The following is a 16735-nucleotide window of genomic DNA, read 5'->3' as shown; positions in this document are numbered from 1 at the left end:
TCATTCGTTGGAAGGTAGCCGGGGCATTCTTAAGACCAAACGGCATGACCGTGTAACAGTATAACCCCTGATCAGTGACGAAGGCCGTCTTCTCCTGATCTTTCTTCCATAAGGGAATTTGATGGAAACCAGAATAGGCGTCCATGAAACTCATCAAGGCATGGCCGGCTGTTGAGTCGACCAGGTTATCAATTTTAGGCAGAGGGTAACTGTCTTTGGGGCACGCCTTGTTTAAGTCTGTGTAGTCTACACACATTCCCCTGGTGCCATTCGGCTTTTTAACAAGCACCACATTTGCAACCCAGTCTGGGAAGTAACATTGCCGAATGAACCCTGCATCAAGTAATTTTTTAACTTCGGCGGCTGCCGCCTGACTTCTTTCTTCGCCATGGTTCCGCTTCTTTTGCCGTACCGGCTTCTTTTTCGGATCCACGGCGAGTTTATGTACCGCCAGATCAGGATTAATGCCTGGCATTTCATGGACTTCAAATGCAAAGATGTCCTTGTATTCCTTCAATAGGTTGTGAAAGTCGTCACCAAGGTTTCTCAGAGCAGTCGTCCCAACTTTGACTGTTCGGTCAGGACGTGAGTCGTCTAAGATCAGGTCCGCATGCTCACCAGCCGGCTGAGGGCGGAACTCATCCGGCCGCTCCTCTGCCAATGATTGCTATTTTCTTGCTTTTCTTGCGGACTCTGTCTGGGACGCCTTTCTCTTTTTGTCGCCTGCTTCTTGAACAGGCGCACTCTCCTTGACATTGTCAAGGTCTGTTTTTTCTCCACTTGACCCAGTGGCCATAACAGTGGGCTTGACATCCGAGAGATAGCACTCTCGGGCCATCCTCTGATTTCCCCTTAGGGAGCCGACTGTTCCATTATCCCTCTCAAACTTGAGCAACATAAGAGACGGGATTATAACAGCCTTGGAATTATTCAGGGTTGGTCGACCCAGAATCATGTTGTAGGCCGAGAGTTCCTCTACTACTAGGAACCGGACTACCATGTGTCGTCCTTCCCCTTTTTCGCCCAGGCGAATGGGTAAATCTACTCGTCCCAGTGGGTGGACGACTCCTCCTCCAAACCCTACTAATGGGTGGGAGGCGGGATGTATGCAGTCAGTCTGATATTTCAGTTTCGACAGACATTTGCTGCTGATGAGATCTGAGGAGCTCCCGGTATCTATGAGGATTCAGCCAACTCTCTGGTTGGCCACTTTACATTCAATAACGATAGGGTCGTCATGCGGCCCTCTTGCCCCTCCTAGATCTTCTTCAGTGATGACAATCTCAGGAAATGTATATTTGGACGGCCGTCCTTGGTGAACGGAATTTACATCTAACCGCCTTATATTATCTTTGTTGCCCCTAATAGTGGGGCCGCCTCCTAAGAAGCCGCCTGCAATGGTGTAGACGACTGCATCATCTGTATCGGAGCTGTCGGCCTGTTGATTCTTTTTGGCCGACAGCTTTTTTGAAGAAGTGTTCCCCGTAGATTTCTTGACATAAGTGTCAAGATCACCTTGCTCAGCCAGGCGGTCTAGGTACCGCATAAGACTGATGCAGTCATTGGTGTGATGACCAACGTCATCATGATAAGCACAGATTTTATCTTGGTTCCGGTTGTTTGCAGAACCCTTCATGGGGACCGGCTTCTCAATTGAGATCCGTCCCTTGATTTCTTTTAGGATAAACTGGTTATCCTTGTTAAACGCATACTTTGGGGAGTATGGTTTGAATTCTTTTTTCTTTTTCTGGGCCGGCTGTTTAGAGGAATCAGCCGCCCAGACCTCTTTCCTTTTCTCTTCTTTGTTTGACGACTGTTTCTGTCGTCCTTCTCTTTTGTCGAACCTTTTCCCGTCCGACTGTTTCATCGTACAAAGATCAGTCGCCTGTATATAGGCTTCTGCTTCAATCAAGGCCTCTTGAAGAGTCGCCACCCTTTTTCGAACCAAATCAAATTTGAAGGTAGACCCGTCTTTGAGACCTCTAAAAAAGTCGGTATAAGCTACCTCATCCGGTAACCCTTGAATCTGTATTCTCATCAGGTTAAACCGCCTGATGTAAGAACGAAGCCCCTCCTTCTCGCCCTGCTGAATTGTTCCCAAATCAAGGGTCGTTTTCTTCGCAGGGATGTTCATGGCGAAGTTGGAGGCAAATAAGTAAGCAAGCGTCCTGAAACTATTTACACAACCAGTCGGCAGGTTGCCGAACCATTGCTGTGCGATTCCTTTGAGAGTCGCTGGGAAACACTTGCACCAAGTGGGATCATCCAACCCTTGAAGGTACATCAGGTTGGTGAATGCCATCAGATGGTCTTCTGGGTTAGTAGTGCCGTCATAGGCGCCTACTAGTACATTTTTCACTTTGGGCGGCTGAGCGACTTCAGTAATTTCCTTGGAGAAGGCCGACGGCTGTTCACCAAGTCTAAGCAACCGTAGCTGCCAGTCCATAGGTTGGACGTTTTTTGCTGTAGGTCCACCAAATGGAGGTGGCTGCATAAAATACTGTTGTTGCGGCACAAATGGTAAGTTTGGTACCGCCTGGGCACTATGAAAGCCGGACTGACGGGAGGTGCCGCCTGACTGACTCTCATGGTACGACTGAGTATGCCTCATCGAGGCATTTCGCAAACTGTCTTGAAAATTTGAAGTAGAAGCCGACTCTGACAATCGGTCACTCTTCTTCTGCTCTAGCAGTAGCCGAGCATCTGTGAATGTTTGCTTTGACCCGTCCGCCTGAATATGACGAACCGGTTTCCTATTTCCTGTAGGATAACGGAATTTTGTGAAATCAAGGGCAGGTGGCTCCCGCTTCCTAGATTTTGGATGAGGAGTTGCCTCTCGCCCTTGAACTGGCTTCCTCTTTAGTGAAGTGGAGGGTTTCTTGGCCGACTGCTCCTTGACTGAAGCAGGCGGCTTCTTGTTGATCAACTCTTGAATCTCTCCCTTGAAGTCCCTCATGAAGGTCATGAGTTCGTTCCTTGTGATGGGAGCAGACCCATCAGTCGGCTGTTGCCGAACAGGCAGTGCGCCTGCTGGCTCGCTTCCTGTTTGAAGATGTTCCCGTTCCCTCCTTTCGGTATGACAGGTACGTCGGGCCCTTAGGGTCCCGTCTGAAGCTGTATGAGTTTCAACTTCAAATTCACTTTCGGTGTCATGGTCCGACTGAACTTGAGGGTCGTCTAGGGGGCGCCTCTCTTCAGGAGTCGGCACAGACTTGGATGCCATCTCTGAAGTACTCTCCCCACAGACGGCGCCAAATGTTTCGGGGTTTTCTGATGTCCTGCGGGAGATTTACAATTCCGAGACTGGAACCGGACGCCTGTACCTGCAAAATAACGGAGACTCCTGGGAGCTCCGCCTCCAACGGTCAAGTTAGTACCTGATTAAGGAGTAATTAATGCGGAAATTAAAGTAATAAGGTCTCTCTAGGTGAGAGTGTTTAATGCAGGTAATCTGCTTTGTTAGCGAGATCAGCCGGTTATTAGTGTGTTCCGTAATGTTTTTCTTTTTTTCCCTTAATGAGGATTAAGGGAGGTATTTATAACCTTGGGAAACGTGCCCATCCTAGGTTTAGGTAAACCTAGGGCCGATTGGGCTTCCCTCGGAAGTTGGGCCTGGGTGGCCGGTTTCTCCATTAGGCATGGAGTATGCCACATGTCGTGACATAACAGGTCCAAGGTGGACGAATAAGCGCGTGCCACGTGGCAAGCCCTGACAGTTCCAACTAGGGGACACTTGGCAGGTCCTGATTGGCCCACGTGGCGCATTCCGATTGGTAGGAGCAAAATCCCCTAATCAGTATCAGTTGCCTAGGGTTTCTAATCTCTTTGTCTTCCGCTAACCCTAGCTCGAGTTTCCTTGTCCACCATCTCCTTCACTCTCTTCTCTCTGTTTTTTATTCTAATTCTCTGTTATCCGACTTTCATCAATGGCAATCAACAAATCTTCATTCCATCCGGCTCTTGCCGTATCAAATATCAAAAATCACGTTCGTTCCCATTATTCTTGAGATGGAAAACGTGCAATACTCTACGTGGGCGGAACTCTTCAAGATTCACGCAAGATCTCACAAGGTTCTTGATCACATTATTCCTCCGACGAAAGGGAAAAAGACGGTTCCTTCTACCAATGAAGAAAAGGAACTATGGTCAACCTTGGATGCCATGGTTCTCTCGTGGATTTACTCTACTATTTCTAATGACCTCTTGCATACCATTATTGAGCCTGACTCTACGGCTATGGAAGCTTGTGATAGGTTGCGTGATATATTCCAAGACAATGAACATTCTCGCGTCGTTGCTCTTGAACAAGAATTCTCCACCGTCTCTATGGAGGATTTCCCTAATGCCTCTGCATATTGTCGACGTCTTAAATCCCTTGCGGATCAATTAAAGAACGTTGGAGCATCGGTGACGGATAGTCGAATAGTTTTGCAATTGGTTGGGGGTCTTACGAAACCGTATCGTGGAGTGGGTACGGTGATCCGACAAAGCGATCCCCTTCCTCCCTTTTATAAGGCTCGGCCTATGCTCGTCCTTGTGGAGGCAGGATTGTCGCGAGAAGTAGCCATCGAATATGCTATGGTGGCGGCTTCAATTGATGATGATGAGAAAATAGGTCACCAAAAAGGGAAGCATGATGCGCAGTCTTCTTGTTGGAAAAACACTGGCGGCCAGAAAAATTCAGGTGGGTCCGTTGGTGGTCGAGACTCCGGCGGGAACAAGGGTGGTTTTGGACAAGGTTCGGGAGGCCACGGTGGAAACACAAACTCCCAACAGCAGCAACAACAGCTTATGTCGTATCCTTGGGCTTGGAATGGTCAGGGCTGACCCATCCCTCCATGCCCTTTCCCAACTTAAGGATGGGCAGACCTCCTACGGCCTAGTAGCGCCAACAAGGGATTTTGGATCCAAGGCCTCAGAAGCAACAACAGGCCTATGTTAAGCAAGGTGTGGCTCCTTCTTTTAGGCAGTCCATACCGTATGTTCCTACAGATCTCAAGATCGCGATGCACACCATGTTGGTAGAGGGATGAATCGGTCGTTGGACAATCACCCTAAGCCAAACAATATTTCTACCTAAACCAACCTAAGACAAGTCTAGGGTAAGTACGGGATTGTATCCACAGGGAATGGGTAAAGAACACCAAGAGTATGAGATGATTGTAAGCTAATTCGGTCACAAATTGGGGTTTGATTAGTTAAATTCATAGAGATGAACGCTAGGGGAAACGGGATTCAACACCAACCAAACCAAATAATCAATAACAAGGATAAATCATGAACATACATGGGTGATAGAATAGGAACTCAACATTGTCTTCTTTCAAAGTCACAACATAAGTATTCCCTAAATCAAACACTAACATGACAAGGAGTAAGTCTCAATGGTAGGATCGAATTGAGTTTTTAGATTGAGTTTGTCTCTCGATCATTCCGAACTAGCATGAAGCACAAATAACTGGGATTTTTCACCTAATTACCACACTAAAGCATCATATTCAATGAAACCAAACATCCATAATCATGAAAGTAACATAATCTAATTGCACAAGAAATGACTCATTACCAAACCTCATCTTTTAGTGTGAGTAAGGAAATGAACACATGAGCATGAAGTGGCCACCAAAATACACATGAAATAATCAATTCAAGCACAAAGAGACATCAACCCAAAGTAAAACATGGAGAAATCCAAGTCAATCAACCATGGCTTGGTTGGGTTTTCACCCAACCCCTAACTAATGAACTACTCACTAAACATGGTGGGAATTACTCTAACAACTATATCTAGGGTTTTCATGAATTCAATTAAACTAGAAAAGAGATAAGACAAGGATGGATTTAACATGCAAGAACAAATAACAATGATCAAGTAAGAACTATAATTAAGCAAGGATAAAATTCAAAAAATTAAGAGATTACTAATTGATACTTCAAGGTTGAGAATAATTATTGTTGAAATTGATAGAACAAACGTCAATTAAATCTTACAAATGATTGAGTTTTTGAGAATCTAAATTAAGGGAGAGGAAAACTATGCACTAACAAAGAGAATAAGCCTAAGAGAGTTAAGAGAGAAGAAGAAGATCCGTACAAATGAAGCCAAGGGTGGTATTTATACCCCCGAAAATTACATAGGAAAATCCGTCAAGAAAACCGGATTTACAGTGAGGAGCCCCACTCCTTTGCTTGGAGTGCCCGCTCCTGGCCTGTTGCACGCCCGCTCTTGGCTGCATCAGAGAAGACAGATTGTTGGAGCTTGATTAGGAGCGCCCTCTCCTTGGAGTGCAGATGGAAGTTTGTGGCAGCTCGGGGGAGGAGCGCCCGCTCCTCCTATGGTGCACGCCCACTCTCTGCTGGGAATAGCTAGGGAGAGGCAGATTGTGATGCCTCGATTAGGAGCGGCCGCTCCTTTCTTGGTGCACGCCCGCTCCTTCCTGGTGTATGCTTCCTCAAAAGAGTCTTCAAGTTCATGCTACTTTACCAATTTTTCATTGCATCTACAAACACGAACACACACATAAAACGGAACGGGGAAGCCAAAAGTTGTAATCATGCACAACAAGGAGTCGGAGAGGGGTTATAGAGGAGAAAATGACTACAAAATCGTGTTAAAAATACCATGATAAATGGACAATAAAACACTTATCACATGTCCCTCCAACAACCTGGTCTGTCTTGGTATATGGACACTGGGGCTATTTCCCACATGACGTCCTCTACAGGTAATCTCACGTCTTATGTTAATTTGAACAATCATCCTAATAATAATATTGTGGTTGGAAATGGTCATACTATCCCTATCCTTGGCTATGGTCATACAAAATTGCCTTCCCCAACTCAATCCATTTCCCTTCAAAATGTTCTACATGCACCCAAATTGATTAAAAATCTCATTTATGTTAGGAAGTTTACTACTGATAATTTTTTGTGTCAGTTGAATTTGATCCTTTTGGGTTTTCTGTAAAGGATTATCGGACGGGGATGCAAATAATGAGATGTGATAGTCGGGGCGATCTTTATCCTATTTCTTCTCACAACAATCAAGCTTCATCTTCTACCTTTGCCATCATCTCTCCTAAGCTTGGCATGATTGGTTGGGTCATCTAGGTTCTCCAATTTTAGATATCCTTAGGAAGAATAAAAGCATTGATTGTAATAAATATTCTAGTTCTAGTGTTTGTGGGTCTTGTGTTATTGGTAAACATATTAAGTTGTCGTTTGTTTCTTCATCTTCGAGTACAACTTTGCCTTTTGATATTTTACATAGTGATCTTTGGTCATCTCCTGTTTTGAGTTCTGCGGGACATCGTTATTGTGTTCTTTAATTTTTTGGATGATTTTTCAAAGTATTTATGGACTTTTCCTTTGGCACAAAAATCTGATGTTTATGACATTTTTTTAGCCTTTAAAGCCCATATCTCAACTCAATTTGAGCGTAATATAAAAAATGTGCAATGTGACAATGGTAGGGAGTTTGATAATAGTTCTTTTTGGGATTTTTGTAAAACTCATGGCATGTCATTTCGCTTGTCTTTCCCCATACTTCATCTCAAAATGGGAAGGCCGAACGAAAAATTCAATCTATAAACAATGTCACACGTACTCTTCTAGCTCATGCTCTCCAAATGGCAACCTATCTTCTTAATGTGCTTCCAAGTAAGCTTTTGGGTAACAAGTCCCCTCTTGAAGTTCTTTACAAAAGGGTTCCCTCTTATTCTCATTTTCAGGTCTTTGGTTGTTTATGCTACCCTTTATTTCCCTCTACAACTATTCATAAGTTGCAACCTCGGTCTACTCCGTGTATCTTCTTAGGGTTCCAACCTAGCCATCGTGGTTACAAATGTTATGATATGTCTTCTCATAAAATCATTATTTGTCGCCATGTAGTTTGATGAGAATGTGTTCCCATTTGCTAACTTGCATACCCACAATCCCATACTTATGATTTTTTGGATGACGGTTTATCACCTTATGTGATTTAGCATATGTATCAACCTAGCTCCGCTGCTCAAGCCCAAATCGACCAGCCTAATCCTCTCTCTACGCCTAGCTCGCCAAACCGGCCTCATGCCTCAACTGAGCCCACTACACCTCTGGCCTAACACACACCCAACAGCGCTCCACACCAACTTGGTTCGCCAGTTGGGCCATCTTCACCAAGCCCACTGCCTTCCCCCAATTCGCCAGCACGCACAAAACCGAATCACTATGCCCACACCAACTCCACAACAAATTTTTGTCCAACAGCCTAAGCCAGTAACCTAAAGCCAATATGGAATTTTTAAGCCTAACATTAAATATTCCATGCATACCGCGGTTGAAAGGTCCCCTTTTCCTCGAAATCCGGTTGCGGCTCTTCGTGACCCAAATTGGAAAATGGCCATGGATGATGAATATAATGCTCTTATTAAAAATAAGACGTGGGAGTTGGCGCCCCGTCCTCCGAATATGAATGTGATTTGTTCTATGTGGATTTTTACTCATAAAGTCAAATCTAATGGTGATTTTGAGAGGCATAAAGCCCGTCTTGTAGGTGATGGCAAGACTCAACAAGTTGACATTGACTGTGGTGAGACTTTTAGTCCGGTGGTCAAACCGGCTACAATCCGTACTGTTTTTAGCCTTTCCTTGTCCAAGACATGGCCTATTCATCAGCCTGATGTCAAAAATGCTTTCTTACATGGTGAGCTTCAGGAAACAGTTTATATGCATCAACCAGTAGGTTACAGGGATCGGGTCCATCCGGATTATGTTTGTCTTTTGCGTAAGTCCCTTTATGGACTTAAGTAGCAGGCACCCCGGGCTTGGTATAAGCGTTTTGTTGATTATGTTTTGTCTCTTGGTTTTAATAACAGCAAGATGTATAACTCTTTGTTCATTTATAGCAAAGGGATTGATATGGCTTACATTCTTTTATATGTTGATGATATTATTCTTACTGCTTCTTCTGATGCTCTTCGATGTTCTATAATGGCTCTTCTAAGCTCTGAGTTTGCTATGAAGGACCTTGGTCCTTTGAATTATTTTTTGGGTTGTTGTGACTCGACATAAGGGTGGTTTGTTTCTCTCACAACGTAAGTATACCGAAAAAATAATTGATCGTGCAGGGATGTCATCGTGTAAACCGTCTCAGACTCCAGTTGACACGAAATCGAAGGTCGGCGCTACCACTAGTACTCATTTTGATGACCCATCTCTATATTGGAGCCTTGTAGGGGCTCTATAATATCTTACATTCACCAGGCCGCATATTTCTTATGCCGTTCATTAGTAAGTTTGTCTTCATATGCATGATCCGAGAATAGATCATATGTCTGCTCTCAAACGGATTATTTGGTATGTACAGGGTACTCTTAATTATGGCCTACATTTATATCCATCTTCTGTGTTCTACTCTGGTCTCATATACTGATGCAGATTGGGGTGGGTGCCCTGATTTGAAACGTTCGACGTCTGATTATTGTGTATTTTTGGGTAATAATTTGATATCTTGGTCATCCAAACGCCAACCCACATTGTCAAAATCTAGTGCAGAGGTCGAATATTATGGGGTGGCAAATGTTGTCTCCGAATCATGCTAGATTCAGAATCTTCTCTTGGAGTTACATTGTCTGGTTAAAAAGGCTACACTAGTCTATTGTGACAATATTAGTGCTATTTATTTATCAGGAAATCCAGTTCAAGATCAGCGTACAAAACACATTGAAATGGATATTCATTTTGTCCGAGAGAAGGTTGCACCTTGCACGTGGGGAAGTTCGGGTTCTTCATGCGCCGTCCCGTTATTAGGTTGCGGATATCTTTACTAAGGGTCTCCCACGCATGTTATTTGAAGATTTTCGGGACAGTCTTACCATTCGTAAACCTCCCGCTTCAACTGCGGGGGTAGCCTATGATAAGGCTTGTATGATGATTTATATGGGACTCCTCTTTGTAAATAATCAAGGAAAACATTCCCATAATCTTTCAGTAGCTTCCGCTGTTCCTCATCAGAATCAGTTTTAAAATAATCAACTACTTGTTCTTTTATTCTTCCATCTGCATCTAACCATTCCTTATAGCAAATACACATTTAATTTCAAGTATCTTTGGATGCAAATTAGTTTTCTTCTCGTCCAAAACTCGTCCTTCTACATACACTCAATGCACACATTGATGGCACGATAAGACTTGAGCGCTAGATGTCACGAACCATCGCACACATCACAAGAAATATGTTCACTTGTGACTTCCACCATGCTAGAATGTTAACGCTTTCTCAATGTCCGACATATCTTGGAAAAAACACAGTTTAGATATATTTGAAATTCGGACAAAGTAGATAAAGTTCAATTTGATTTTTTATAATTTTCACGTAATAAACTAGTAGTTGCAAGAAATATTTTTGAACTTAATTTAGGTACAACATAAATTACTAAAACGAGACTCATTGTTACATTAAAACAGCAGGTCTCTTTGACTATTAATTTTATGAAGAGAATATTTTTATACTACGTAATATGCTTTGATTTTATAATTTATGGGCTAAAAATAAGGGAATAAGGACTGAGGAGTATATTGTACTGTTAAAGTCAGGTGGGGCTGAACAAGAAACAGTAGAAGAAAATTCAATAGAAAGCCGTTGAGAGAGCCCTTTAACGGCTAGTTTTGTGGGCGGCCAGTCGTGCCGTGCCGGGAGCGTGCCACCTCTGTGCCGTGTTATGTCGTGTTGTGTCTGACTCAGTTAAAAAAATGGGATATGTTAATATGATCAGTTCATGGGGTTCCCATGTTTCAATTGCTCAAAATTCTGACAAGTTTATTCCAAAGTTGCAATCTTTGAAACAAAGTAGAGAAACCCTTTTAATTGATTTCAATTCAGCAAGAAGATCAAGGAAGTTTTCGAAGATTGGAGTTGGGATTCCCAGCTGCTGCAAAAGAAGTGAATTGATTGATTTTGAAGAGAGAAAAAGCGCAAATGAGGTAATGGGATGCCCAAATTTCACTAAATTTAGCTCAATTTGTTTGATTTGTTCTTAATTATATGGATTTAATCTTGTTAATTGGGTGATTGTGGAAAAATTGAAGGTTTTGCTGGATTTGTTGCTTCAGTATAGCTGATGGGTTTTATTCATGTTGTTAATTTCTTAGTTTAATTGATTTATGAGTCTAAATTTGAGTATTGAATCATCTGGATTTCAGAAAATCAGGTTTACCTTGTTCCTGCTGAGCTTTAATCAGAAAATATTCTCTTTTTTTTAATTTTTTTTATTAAAGCCAAAATTATGATTAGGATAATTAGTACATTTTGAAATTACCTGCAATCAATTACTTACAGGATTATAAACTCATTAAAATTTATTTATAAGCCCCCGCATGGCTTCCTTCCTAGGAAGTATTGGGTTTTATGTAGCTGAAAATCTACATATGACATGGAATATTGTGTTTCATGAGTGCTTCTTCTTGGCAATGGGGATAGTCTCCTTTCCATTTCCGAATTCGCTTTGTAGCTATAGAAATAGGTTTAGCTGTGATCAAGTCCGACTGTGCAAACCGAGTTTAAGTAAACTACTCCAAAGTGCACTTGCTTCTTGGTTTGAGAAATCACATTGCATACCTCTATACTTTTTCTTGGAAACTCACTTTGGAAATATAACATTGAGAAGTTGAGTAGATGTAGTAACTTAAGGACTGCTTAATATAGACCATAAGTGTACTTTCTTCTTGGTAAGAGAAATCACATAGCATACCTTTATATTTTTTCCCGGAAACTCATTTCAAAGATATAGCAATGAGAAATTGAGAAATAGAAGCATAATCTAGTTCAACTGCTTAACATCATTAACTGGGGATTCAACTGGTTGCACTGGCATAATCTAGTTTCAGATGATGCTTTCTTATGTTTCCTCAATCCATGCTTTATGAAATCTGCCGAGGTTTAAATTTATGCAGAAGTGAAACTAGATTATCTTGAAAGATAAACTGTCCATGAGTTGGTAAACAAAGGTGATTCTATGTTCCCATGGGAAAGTGAAACTCATTATCCAACTTTTGCTGCACGCTTTTATGTTTAGGATATGTTGCATAGTTTATGGAGGCTTCATTGTATCCACTTCCCTTCTATTAGTCTTTAGGTTTGGAGCACAGGAGAGCTAAGCAAGCAAAGAATCAGCTCCAATTTTTGCTTGATTGGTTCTATAGAAGGGTTGTCTTACGTAGGACGTAGATGATAACCCATATTAGACACGGAAAGTAAGAACTATTAGTCTAACTTTTGCTAAAAGCTCCTAGTTTTAAGGTTACATCTCTTGTTCTTCCACTTACCTTCCACCCAAGCTAACAAACAGCACCAACTGACATAAAAGTAGCTGACATGCTTAAAATACTTCTATAAACCAACTTCACCATACTTGATTTTCTGCTCCTTCACAACTCATAATCTCCCGATCCTCGTCTTTGAAAGAAGAGCCGTAAACCTATGGGCTTTTTCCCTAATATATATTTGTATTATTTCAAGGCATTAGCACTAGAATCCTCAAAGGTTTTATTTTTTTCTAATTGCTTTAGTTTCTTTTTGCTTTTCCCTGAGGTCCTATACTATATCATTACTGTCCAGTTGTTTTTTGTAGCAACGACTTTGTGGTGTCAAGTACACACATGCAAGATGCCAAAAGACACTACAAGATAGTGGGAAGGGACTCGTTGGAGGAAAGGGCATCTGATTTTTGACTTTGCTACTGTGTTCATTTAAATTACAGAGAACTGTTTGAATTGGTTTCAGACTTTGCTTGCTCTGAGACTTGCTGCATCACAATCATTTAGCATCAGTTTATGCTCGCTGATACAATGCTTAATTTTTTGCCTGTGAAGGTCAAAAAGGAGATTATACAGTGTTACGAACTAATTCACAGGCTAGGGAGGGGAGTTATCTATATTGGCTCTGCAAGACCGGGAGCTAATCATCCACATTATAGCCAATCACTTGAGCTTAGTAGAGAGGCAAGTTACTCCCACATTGTATCTTTTACTCTTCTTAAGTAAGACATTTAATTTTCTGATGTTGTGCACATTATGCTCAAAACCTGATTGCGCACATGCTATAGTTCACCTTGTATCAATGGTTTGTTTTTTCCCAGTGAAAGAGAGAATCAAGAATTCTTATACATCATCACCTTTCTCCTGCAGATTGCAAATCTATTGAATTGCACTACATGGACAGGAGCTGGTCCAGGACTAATGGATGCAGCTATTGAAGGTGCGCTGCAAGCTGGGAAGCCTGTTGGTGGATTTAAAATCGAGAAAGAAGCTGGTCAATGGTCTTCAACAGGCTCTCATCCTTACCTTCCTGCTGATACATATCTTACTTGCAGGTACCCCCATTGTTTTTCCCTTCCCCTCCTCCTGCCTCTAACCATATATTTGTGGACTTATATCCAGAGGAACAAAGGTTATCTATTTTGATAACGCCAATCTCACTCATCCATCTTATTATATGTATAGGTTTTTCTCAGCTAGGAAACATGGTTTTGTGGATGCCGCAGTGAGAAACAGTCCCCTGGACCGGACAGCTGTAATTGCTCTTCCTGGTGGGATTGGAACTCTTGATGAGATGTTTGAGATCCTAGCGCTTATTCAGCTGCAGCGAATAGGATCTCAACTTCCAGTTCCGTTCCTACTCATGAATTATGATTCATACTATTCTAAGCTCCTGGATTTTTTCAATGACTGTGAACGATGGGGAAATCTTGCAAAGGGAGAAGTTGAATCACTTTGGAAAGTGTGTAGTAACAATGAAGAAGCTCTAACCTACTTAGCAAGATTCTACAGTCTCTCTCTCATCAATGAAGAGTTGAAAGAACACGAAACAATAGTTCCTTTAGACATGTAACTTGTGGATGATTTGATCAGAATATATGTAACATTTGGCTTTAATTTTGTTTGATCTGAATTTGTGATGTTTCTTGTGTACACCAAGAACAGGAAGAATTTAATCTTGATCATGTCATGTTGCGCCATCAGTGACTCTAACCCTGAAATTTTAGTGAGCGTGTGACTCCCTTTTTTTTTTTTTCGATTTTTCTCGAAAAACTTTCAGGGATCTAAACTCTAAATCATTACAAGCAAAACAACTAGCAATTCAGCACCGAGATCAAGAACAAATTAAACTAATCGGGGTTTTTAATCAATACATCTTTGAATCAAAATATTCCAAAATCTTTATAGAAAAAACTTAAAAGAGATTATTGTATTTACAACTTTTTGAATTTCTAATCAAGAAAAACTAATATATGCTTAAGAGAATCTAACAAAACACCTAATCTATTGAATTACTCAAGGAAATCAAAAACCAATTTCCCCAAGTCATGGAAATATACACAGCTTTTGAATCAAGTGGAACAATCCCTTCTTGTGATGATCCTGTTTTACACATTGCTGCAACATCTTCACATTGCCTTCATTATCTTCATGAAATCCTAGAAACTTCTCCAAAACATTCACAATCTCCGAAAACTCGGGCCTCTTCTTAGGATTCTTGCTCCAACAACGTTCGATCAGCAATCTCATAAACTCCGGGCAGCCCTTAGAAATCTCAGGCCTCAAGTTCTTGTTAGCAACGCCGTAAGCAACTTGAACCGGGCTCAAATCACCAAAAGGAGCACTCCCGGAAACCATCTCATTTAACAATAACCCGAAACTATACACATCAACCTTCCTGCTATACTTTTTTCGTGTGATCATCTCCGGTGCCATCCATCGAAAAGTCCCTACATCTTTGCAATCACACCCTTTTGCCTCACAAGAAACACCAAAATCAGCAATCTTTAGACGAAAACCCTGATCAATCAGGATGTTCTCAGGCTTAATATCGCGATGAATAATCCCTTGAGAGTGCACATACTCCATGCCTTTAGCAATCTCTAACGCAATCACAAGAACTATCTCGAAAGGAAGCAGAGTTTTACTCCTTTCGAACCTGTTCAAGTACGCCCTTAGAGAACCCTCTGACATAAACTCTGTCAAAATACAGTAAACTGATGTCTGTCTGCAGGCTGCAACAATTTCCACCACATTCGGGTGTCGTAGCCGTGACAGTATCTTCTTCTCCTGATCAAACTGTTTCCTCAATCGCTCTGCGTGTAACTCGCGATCTTCTCGTTCATCATCGATCTCTTTGAAAACCTTGACAGCCACGTCTCTGTCGCGGTATATACCGTAGTATATACTGCTTTCTGCACCTTGAGCGAGTTTTTTAACATACTGTAACTGCGAGAAATCCATGTCTCCTTCTTCCTCCATGATCCGAAACATGACTAACGAAGGTTCACTCCGTTAAAATAGATCGTACCCTCGAAACGACACACGTAGAAAAACTTGTTACAACGGAAAACATTGATTGCATTGATCGTGATAAAATACATTGTTTAAGCTAGGATCATACGATGTTGGCGCCATGATCTTCAATACGAATACGATTACAACAAATCTGTGATCAACCCTGAATGCGTGAAATATGATCAAATACCGTTCTCTGCCTTTGGCCTAACCACCATTGACAACCAACGATGATGATAAGACGGTCTTATACAAATGTTTTTTCGAGAAATTTAAAAAGAGAAATTTTTAGAGCGGGAGCAATGAAAAGTTTTGTGGGATGAATTTAGTGAAAAATATGTTTTGGTTTGAGAGAAAAACAAAAAACTTGAGAGATTAGGGTTCTTAGAATATGAAAAAGGGATCCAAAATATGCTGTTATTTATCTAAGAGGATTTGATTTTTTTTAATTTTTCTAAACGACTTTTAGTATAAAAATAAAACAGAATTTGGAGAAAGAAAATTATGATTTTTTTTAAGAGGGGTTTGATTATTTATTTTGCCCTTAATTTACTTGTTAATGACTATATTCGTTTATGGGAAGTTTATGCCGCCTATCTAATACGTTTCCTTCAAGTAATCTCTCCGTGTTTTATACTACGTATTTTGTTAATGTCCATTTGGATATTTTAATTGCAAATTGCAACAGATAATTAAATATAGGATTAGATAGGATACTAACATTTTAAAAGATCATTCACAATAATCACTGATTTAGGAAATTAAACAAACTGTTTATCAATAATAATCCATATATATACAGTATTATGATAAACCATTAAGTTATAAAGATTATTTTCTATCATCAAAGCAATCATCTCGATATTTTTTATTTTTGTATAAAGTAAAAAAAAATTCATAATAGTATTAAATAAACTCTGTAGTCCGTACATTATTTACTGAAGAAAAAAGGAAGAAATTTCTAGAAATAAATTTAGGCTATGACCCATTATGCAAGCTTTATTACGAGTAGTAAAGAACGAGTCAATGAAAAACGGTTTTTCATGTCTTTTAAACACTGAAAGTTTTTAATAAACTTATAACTAAAAACAAAAATAACAAATCCTTTTGACATTTTCAGAAATGCAATTTTGTTAAATTTTATTCCTGCCTTTCTTTTTCTAAGAAATTTATCACCCATAAAAAATATGAAGACAATTACCATTTATTGCACGCCCTTATCATATAAAAAAAATTAAGAGTACGAAGTATTATATTAATTAAAAGGTCACAAACTCCCAATCATCATAGGAAATCCATGTATTCTTTTTCGTTTTTGAGAAACCAATATAATTCCAATTTAGATCGCAATTGTATGCTTAACTGTTTATAAAGATAATCAAGATCAATTTGTTATAGATGATGAAAATACTAAAAAGTA

General features: G+C 40.6%; 3 protein-coding genes across 3 annotated transcripts; 2 read left to right on the top strand and 1 right to left on the bottom strand.

Moving 5' to 3' along the window:
- Positions 1-4008: 4008 nt before the first annotated feature.
- LOC110705928 lies at positions 4009-4827 on the top strand. Its single transcript, XM_021883846.1, has one exon. The coding sequence runs from the start codon at positions 4009-4011 to the stop codon at positions 4825-4827; it is 819 nt and encodes a 272-aa protein (XP_021739538.1).
- Positions 4828-10526: 5699 nt separating this feature from the next.
- On the top strand, positions 10527-13924 carry LOC110705959. The gene is made up of 4 exons (XM_021883884.1): positions 10527-10965; positions 12853-12981; positions 13168-13352; positions 13483-13924. Exons 1-4 carry the CDS (start codon positions 10735-10737, stop codon positions 13868-13870), a joined length of 933 nt encoding a protein of 310 aa, XP_021739576.1. The 5' UTR covers positions 10527-10734; the 3' UTR covers positions 13871-13924.
- A 237-nt stretch (positions 13925-14161) lies between these two features.
- Positions 14162-15787, bottom strand: LOC110705934 (serine/threonine-protein kinase HT1-like). The gene has a single exon (XM_021883850.1). It carries the CDS (start codon positions 15289-15291, stop codon positions 14344-14346), a length of 948 nt encoding a protein of 315 aa, XP_021739542.1. The 5' UTR covers positions 15292-15787; the 3' UTR covers positions 14162-14343.
- Positions 15788-16735: the final 948 nt, after the last annotated feature.

Source organism: Chenopodium quinoa, unplaced genomic scaffold (genome assembly GCF_001683475.1).
Source record: "Chenopodium quinoa cultivar QQ74 unplaced genomic scaffold, ASM168347v1, whole genome shotgun sequence".
NCBI lineage: Eukaryota > Viridiplantae > Streptophyta > Magnoliopsida > Caryophyllales > Amaranthaceae > Chenopodium > Chenopodium quinoa.
The sequence above is the reverse complement of the archived record's forward strand: the minus strand, read 5'-3'. Positions and strand labels throughout refer to the sequence as shown.